Below are 8,942 nucleotides of genomic sequence, written 5' to 3' on the forward strand. Positions count from 1 at the left end.
TCTTAACCATCTGAATACACAGAAATAGCCAGGAGATGTTATATTTCCTTCCATTCTGCTAAAATGTCAAACCCTTCAAGGAAACCATTCTTCAGATACAACTAGGAAGTATGAGAACCTGACTAGAGCAGAAGAGACAGTATCACTTTTGAGTACATAATCATATTGACCAAACTCACTATTGCAGCTTGTGTTACAATGAGAAAGTTAAAAATGAAATAGTGACTTCTTATCTCAAGGAATCCCTTTCATACAAAATATACAAAAAAAATGCTAACCTTTGGTGCTGAAATCTGGTTTTCTTGTTAGGTTATATGTTCAGGTATTTAAACCTTTCATGTTTTCACTAATCATAGAAAAAAAATTTAAAGTGCAAACACTAGATTTACAGATATTCACATGCTCACCTGTTTTCATCAGCCCATGATTCACAGTATTAACAATTACAGAATAAGTTGTAAATAAAGTAATGTCAAAAATTATCAAAAAGAATATTCCAAATATCAAAAAGAATGAGTATAAATAATTTTTCAGATCTTAATTTCAACTCTCATAATTAGTTTACAAAGCATTTTGTGTAATCTCAGGTGAAATGTCACATAAAATGCTCAGCATCTTTGAGTAATCTGCTTAAATAGAATACATACATATAACTAGTTTCACACTGGCTCAGCAAGTTCACAGGGTCCTGCTAGAAACAACACGATAAAGGATACAAAAATATAATCATCCATGTATCGTTTCTTCAGGTTCTCCACTATGGAATCTTCTGTGATTCTGGAAAGAAGGACCATATCATCCACTCCACTGTGCTTGACATTGTGGCTCTGCCAGTGATATCTGTAGTGTCCTTTGCTGCCCTGCAGGAAAGCACAATAAACATCAAAAAGGTTACCACGTTTCTCATTAGCATTAAATACCTGAAAACAATCTATCCAAATTCCAACTTCCAAAATATTTTTCTTTCATTAAATTCTATTCTTTGATCCAGGCATTACGTAAAAGCATACATAAATTATGTCAGCTGACTTGCCTCTGAACTATTAAAGAATTGCAGCGCCCTCAAAAATTAGAAAATAATTCCATGGGGCTCTGTGAATATCTACACACAGAAGGGATTTCAGATGTCAGACATTTCTAATCCAGCAGAAAAAAACAACTATTCCAACTGAGATGGAGTTATTGGAAGCTGAGGATGCAAAAATTACACTCCTACAGTGCAACTATTAGTAGTGAGGATAATTACCACGTGAACTATTAAACTGCGTACAGCAGATTCTCCATCCTTTACAGTTTTTTAAGCCAAACCTGCACATATACTGTTATTGAAATGGAAGCTGCGAGCCTGATGCAGTAAGTATTCAGTGATGTTCTGCAGATTATGTTACGCAGCTTGATGGCTGCATGTTTTAACAGTCCCTTTTGATCTGTTAGTCACCATGCTTAACTGACATCTAAATAGATATTCTCTCTCCACACTTAGAAGCTACTATTTCAGGATGCTACTGAAAACTTGTGACATTTCAAAACTGTACCAGCTGATTTGAACAGTAGTTATGTTCTATGGATACACTCACAAACAAATTTAAATCCGGTCCAGATCAATGCTATTAATTCAGTGATAAATCTGTTCTCCAAATCCAAACCTGTTTTCTGTAGCCTGGCAGATAATGCTAATGGAGTTCTGCCCTCTTACCTGTTTATACTTTAATTTTAGTTTATGCAATTCTGAAGTCAGTGATGCTGGAATTAACACATTTTACACTGAGACGTTATCGAGGATGCTGTCAAGGAAGATGTTCCTACAAATGGCAATTCTGTGCATTTTTTTAATACCGCAATTTCAAACCATGTGATTTAGCTACGCTGCTCTCATCTATGTTATGGGATCAAGTCATATTCATCAGAATACAAGCAATTTATTATTATAAAGTATTTTTCAGAATAAAATAATGCATAATTTTACTGATAAGAAAAATTAGGTACTCTAAATACTTTGGCTGCACTCAAGTATTTTGAAATGGGACATGAGCAACTTACAGAGGTGCAACTTTTGTGTGTACACACTTCAGCACCAGCAAATGACCCATGCAACTGTACTAACACAAAAGTGCCTGTGCCAAATCGTTTCCTCATGTAAATGGTCCAGCACTTGTACCAACACCAGGCAATGGAGTCAGGGGAGCACAGGATTCTTATTTTAAGCTGGGTTGGCTAAAAGTGTTCATTAAACCAGTCTGAGACTACATTTTTCCACAAACTACACTGCATCTATTAGGGGAGGGAAAAGCCAAACAAAACTAATGAAAAAACAGATTTAATGTATATTAGCAAACAGAGTCAGGCATATAGGTTAGCCTCATCTCAACTTGACTGACATAAAAACCAAGGACCAACAGGATTTATCTCAAGATAAACTAACATTTACTAAAACCAGACCCACTTTGCTACTGCAGACAGCACAGAATTCATAGACTTTGTATGTCTCCAGCCATTGCTACCACTGATGCAGCTCCACCACTGCTAATAACACTGAAGAATACCTGCAAAGTTGAATTAAAAGAATGTTTTTAAATATAGCACAGCAGAGGTAAATATGTCTGAAAACGCACATTCTCAGCAATTTTCTTGAACATCCACAAGCTTACATGAGCTTCAATGAAATAATAAGCTTAAACTAGCTTAGTTAGTGTGAAACATGTCAATTTTATATTTGCACAATGGAAGCAGTGACCTAGAAGCACTGAGAAACGATGGAACCAAGTAATTTTTGGAAATTGTTATAAAACATGCGACTTAAAAAAAACAGTTGAAGGTCGTGTTACTGGAGAAAACAGGAGTCCAACAGAGAAGTACAATTTCCTTCAGCATGCTGATCAGCTATTTATGATGTTACACTTGGAAAAAGGAACTGGCAGGATGGACAAAAAGGTATGGTATCAAAATACAGAGAATTACACTCCTCACAAAGCTGTACAGAATGTGGTTTAGGATCCGGTAATACGAGTAAGCTACAGAAAATGTGTACGAAATGAGAACAGGAAAACAATCAAGCTTCCCATTGGAAGCTATGGCATCAGACCCAGAAATTCAATGAGAAGAGGACAAAGCTCACAAAGCCACAGGATACATGGAAAATGTGCACACAGTTTGCAAAACAGCAGCCTTTATAAAGTCAGTGACTGTTGCTGACTGTGATTAAGCCACACATATTACCAGGCCAAAGGGTTCTTTCCCAAAAGCAATGCAAACCAGCGTGCAAGCACGAGGGGCAATGCCAGGAAGGCTCAGCTTGCCCAGAGAGCAGCTCTCCTCAGCGCTTACACGCTGCTATAACGTGCAGCTGTAATCAAACTTGAGTACCACACCATCACACACAGTCAAATGGAAAAGGATGCAGAGAGGCATAAAAAGGCAGCAGCCTAAATATCCAAGAGAGTAATAACATGGAAGTTAAGTAGTTCACATTAATACTGTATCACATTTGAAATGGCAGTTTCTGTCAGTAGTTTGGAATTACTTTTTTTTTGCCATTTAAAGCATGGCCCTACATGCAAATACACAGAAAAGCAGCAAATCATCACCAGATTATTGCCAGACAGCAGAAGCCTAGGATCTAAAAATAAACCCAAGCTTTAGTAGTGCCTAACTAGTTAAGTTTCACTCTCCCTTCTCCAGGAACCTATGGAAGTAGGATGGCTATGAGCAGTGGTTAGCACTGCCTTGGTCTGGGCAACAAAACAGGGAGTGCTGTTTCTACAGGACAGCACCTACCCACAAGTTCTTGCTCTTCCAAGCATGAGTGATGACTACAGAGTCTAACCTAAATTTATCAACTTCAATCATTTCCAATTAGTACTATAACCATGTCCAGACAGCAGTTAACTGCTTTTATATAGTTTTAAAATAATAGTAATAAAAATCTTCCTGTCATAAATAATCTGAAAAAAATCCACCTCATAGCAGTTGTAAAAGCAATTCTTCTCCAGGCTGCATATTTCCTAAAGGTCAAGGATACATACTTAAAAATTACAATGCTTCTCAGTTGCCCACATTGCAAACACTAACGATTTGTTCTTATTGCATATTTCTTGAGTATTTAACTTTTATTTTAGCTAGAGCTTTCTTCCATCCACATAAAAATGCAGTGCTCTAATCCAGAGACAATTTATACCTAAGTTACCCAGTGCTCACCTTAACTTGAACCTGCTTTGCAGAGAGGACTCCGACTAATTCACTCAGCTGCCAATTGTCCTTTGTTGCCCTTCACACAACACGCTTTCCCCTCCACCTGCTCCAGGGACAGGTCAGGTCACCTGGGACTGACCAGGAACTTCAGAGCCAGCAGAACAAGGGTCAGTACAGATGCCTTACACTCCCATGTCAGCACCAGCCACAGTGAGGACTCAGCAACTCCAGCAAAGCTCCCCTGCGACATGGTGAGACCTGGGCAAACAGAGAGGCTCAGAGCTTGCTGTCTATCCCTGAGCCTAGCCCTGCAGATTGGATGGCAGCAAATAGCAACCTGGCTTCTCTTAGGTTTTCTCAGTGAAAGACGTGATCTAAATGTACAATAAATAAGCAAATGGAAGTCTTTGTGTCAGCACTAACAATGCCTAAGCAGCTGTAAAAAGATGAGCTTGGCAGATTAGGAAAACACAAGAAATCAAAAACACATCAACAGCCTGCTAAAAGCCACAGAAGTGGAAACATGAGTGTTGAACAACTTGGCTGCCAGGCTTCCTTCAGGCTCTCCCTGAGCCTCAAACCCAGCACCTGATGTTGCGCGGGGAATGAAGGCTGGGCTGGTGAAGCTGGAATTAAAGGCGTGTGCTGCATTGCTGTCAGCTGTTATTACTCATTTGGTCGCTGGTTTAGGCTTAAAATCAGATCTGCTTTGCGCCGACAAGAATAATATTTATGAGTCACAAGATGACCCTGTGAGCTAGAAGCCTACTGCTCCCGAGCCGTACTGCTTCAGGAGTGCATATGCAGTTACCAGCTGGCTACAGACCAGGCAGCACTGTCCTCTCCACCTCCAACACGTTATTATCTTCAGCACCAAAACAACCAAGGCTCCAAAGAACTTAAAAAGTTAATTCTACTCTCACTTTGTACATCTCCCTTAACACCCACTCATTAACAGATTAAGACAATTGCTAAATTAATACCAAGAGAGGGGATGTAAAATACTTCCTGAGTTCTAAATACTGTCTATACTTTCTGTACTATTGGTATGATATGGTTAAAGCATATTACGGTTTTGTTTGAAATTAATAATAAATATTGATGAGACACTTATTTACAGAACATTTTTTTTTGCTGCCCTCCACCCTGTGTTACAATAGCAACTGCTGGTTTCTTATTTTTGCCTTTATTATTGTTTGTATATTTTTATATTATCCTAAGCGACATGTATTCGATGTGGCTATAAAAAGACTGACTCATGCTGTGTCACAACAGGGTTTTCTTTTAACTGAGGAAAAAAAAGCAAATATTCTTGTATTTCAAGCTGTTTAAAAATAGTATATCTAAAAATAAAGTGCTAAAAACAAGGGATCAGAAGAGACTGTATATTCTGCCCCTGAGAAAGAGCCTTGTTTCTCTCTCTTCATCAGAACTATCTAAACTACAACAACCTACATGTCATAAATAATCATTCTTGGTTCCCACAAAGGGAAAAACTGCCATCCTGAATCTCTGACAGCTTTTTTCAGTAGCAAACATCAATCCACCGTCACAGTGCAGAAGGGATTTTTCAGGCTCCACAAGGGAGTAAGAGTGTCAAATGATCATAAGAGTGTGACCTTTTCTTTCCCTTTTCAGGTATGACAGTACTATTGCATAAAATCCTTATGGTTTTGGAGGCATGTGTCTATTATTCAGATTAGTATTATGAATACAATACTAAATGATACACAGCCATCATCTTAACCAAAGATGACACAAAACTGAAAAAGCTGCACAACATTTACTCTACACCTGACATCAATGCTTCTACCAACGGAGGCATATCAGTAGTCTCATACAAATTTGTATCAGTTTTTCCATCTAAAAATAAAAGAAAAAAATATTTTTTTGCAATTATATCATCCACCAAAATAGCAAACTTTTATAATCCATTTACAGGAATCTTTCACATATTTCTATAAAGTGAAAGTGCCTGCTGTTCTCAGCAGAGAATATTGCAGAAATATTCAATGTGAATTTTGGTCCTTGACATGGATAATCAAAACTGAGAAGCCATAGTAGACAAAAGTGCTCCAAAATAGCTCTTGGATATCTAATGTTAGAAAAAACAGAGATATTGGCTGCAATGATGTGACCATATATCAGAAAGGAAATTAAGGGAAGACAGAAGAAGCAGCTATACAGACAAAGATAAAAAGCAAATTATTTAAATTTAACATGAGGGAAACATTAAGGGAGACAAAAAGCAGTGCTTTAAGGAAATAACAAAGCAAAAATATTGAGCATCTAACAGCAGGACAGACATTTTATGCAAAGAACTAAAAATACCAAAAATGTATTAAGGAATGGAAACTACTAGCAGGTTAATATCCTAAAAACCACAGCTAGGGAAATAAAATATCGAGAAAAAGATTTCTGGGGGGAAAATTCATCAGTTCTCACTGTTTGCTCTCAGACAGGGGCGGATTCAGCCCAGTGTGACTAGAAAAACTGACTCCAGAGCTGCTACAAGCTGTGGGAGATCCCAGTTGCCCAGACACTTGCTGGCACCAGCTCCTGTGCAGGTGCTGCCTGTGCCAGCAGGGCCTGGCCATGGGGCAGCTCCCCACTGTCACCTCCTGCTCCGGGCTCTGGAGCCAGGGAGCACCACGGCTCTACTTCCCCGCAGCCAAGGCCAGTGCGGCTGGGGCCAGGAGAAGGGGAGAAGAGACGGAAACTAGAGCCCGCTGCCCTGCATAGCAAACGCAAATGCTTGTAACACAAGTTACGGGAACGCGAGGTGTCTGCAGGTTATACACATTATGCTTATTTTCAGCAGTCAGGAAAGACATCAGCATTCTTGTAAAATAACAGAACATTACCAAAATAAAAGTTACTTCAGTGTTTGACTGTGAGGATCGTGTATTGCATCAGTATTAATATTCACTAACATTTTTAAAAAGGCACAGCTACTCAACAGAACAAAATAAGGACGGGAATGCACTTACGAGCAGATCATGCTACTGCATGTAAGTTTTTGACTTACAGAGACAGTGGGCAGATACCAGAAAGTAGTTAATGAACTGTAAGTTCATGTTTGCTTATCCCATGGCTTTTTGGGTGGCTGTGGCCTAGTGTTCCAAGAAATAATCTTCTCAAGGAAACGCAATACAGTTAACTACTTAATATGGTTGACTTTCCCTTAGATGGTAACTGCCTTACTTGATTTATTGAGCAGTTCTAAGTTTGACTTGCTCCTCATGGCATGAGTAGCAAAATTTCCTGTAACTGTGGTGGATTAAGAATAGGCCTTGCAATAGCAACAATTAGTCAACGAGTGTGTGTGTGTGTGTGTGTGTATATATATATAAATATACACACACACACACCCCCCCCATTCCAACTGTTTCACTGAGTGATGTTAGTGAGCATCCATAAACACTCATTCTTCATCTGTAAATTGTATATGCAGTTTGCAACTGTATATACTTATTGTGCAAGTTAAGGAAATGCAAGAGAACAATCCCAACAAACTTCACCTTGGCTGACTCAGTCCTTAATGTATAACAAAGCTTTTCTATCTGTCACTCTTCTGCATTAAAAACAGGTTTCAAAAGGATTTGTGCAATCATACATCTTACATGTAATACTACAAAATACTATGTATTTTAACTCAAACTTGCTATCAGAGTTCCACAGAGTATTAGAATTCATTTTGGAACCTGTGCAATATTGGCACATATTCGCATACGTTAATTTTTTCTTCCCTCCTTCACCATCAATGCAAACAAAGAATGGGTGCTGGTTCCTCCTCCTGATATCTCCCCGGCAAAGACATGCTCTGAGATTATTTGCATACCGCATTCCACAAAATGCTACATAGCATCTGGGATCTCAGAGGCCAAAGAACACAAGATTTTCCAGAGCTGCAATGCCCTCAAAGTCTCCTCGACCCCTTTGGGAAAAAGAATTTTTTTTGTTTGGTTGGTTTGTTTTGGTTTGTTTGTTTGTTTTTTAAAACAACAGAAAACAATTTGTCTATGATGAATTTATTCTGAGTCTTCCTCTGTGTGTCACATTTACAAAAAATATTACTATGGTCTTTAATTGAAATATGTAGTTTGAAACTCAATCAGTAAAGTGCCACTGCCTCTCCTATAGCATCAAACTGAAAATATTTTTCCTTGATCATCCTGAAACTAAAGAATCAACTGAAGTCAACTGGGAGCCTACCATCTGGTTTCCAGAGAGAGGAATCTCAGAACAGCGTGACTCAGAAGCTCTACACATGGGCCAGTGTCTCCCGTAGGCACTGCTAGAAGACAGCATTTTGATGCTGTGTGGTACACGCTATATTGGTACCAGCTGAAGTTTTTGGAGAAAGTAATAATGCCATCCCAGCCACGTCCTGTTCTAGCTGATGTCGGTGCTCATTTCCCTGCTCTGTCTCCCAGCTTTTGGAATCTCAGGCTTCAGCACCAAACCATGCTCACAGGCTGCAATCACACCAGTGAATTCCTTTCTGCTCAGTCACCGCCCTCTTCATAGCGCTGCACATGAACAGCAGCTGGAAGTGGCTCTTTCTTTCCCCCTTCTACCAACCCTTTTGCTTCATGGTAAAATTAGGGTATTTGTTTCCTCATTAGACTGATACTGCCAAGACATTAACCTGAGAATTTAAGGTTAAAGTCTGTCCCCAGCAGTACCTCTGCTTGATTTTGTGACAGAGTGTTTTATTGGAAAACAACCTCACTGTGCAGTCCGACTACTCT

General features: G+C 39.0%; 1 protein-coding gene across 1 annotated transcript in view; it reads right to left on the reverse strand.

Annotated features, from left to right (window-relative positions):
• LOC104529413 (unconventional myosin-Ie) overlaps window positions 1-8,499 on the reverse strand; it is a gene marked incomplete at its 3' end in the record, with an annotated part of 33,829 nt that extends 25,330 nt beyond the window's left edge. The window contains exons 1-2 of the mRNA XM_029086422.1: window positions 8,404-8,499; window positions 717-860 (exon numbers count right to left, since the gene is read on the reverse strand). Of these exons, the coding sequence (XP_028942255.1) occupies window positions 717-860; window positions 8,404-8,499 (240 nt within the window). The remainder of the gene's footprint in view (window positions 1-716; window positions 861-8,403) is intronic.
• Between the last annotated feature and the right edge of the window lie 443 nt (window positions 8,500-8,942).

Source organism: Antrostomus carolinensis, unplaced genomic scaffold, assembly GCF_000700745.2.
Source record: "Antrostomus carolinensis isolate BGI_N321 unplaced genomic scaffold, ASM70074v2 scaffold37638, whole genome shotgun sequence".
Lineage (NCBI taxonomy): Eukaryota > Metazoa > Chordata > Aves > Caprimulgiformes > Caprimulgidae > Antrostomus > Antrostomus carolinensis.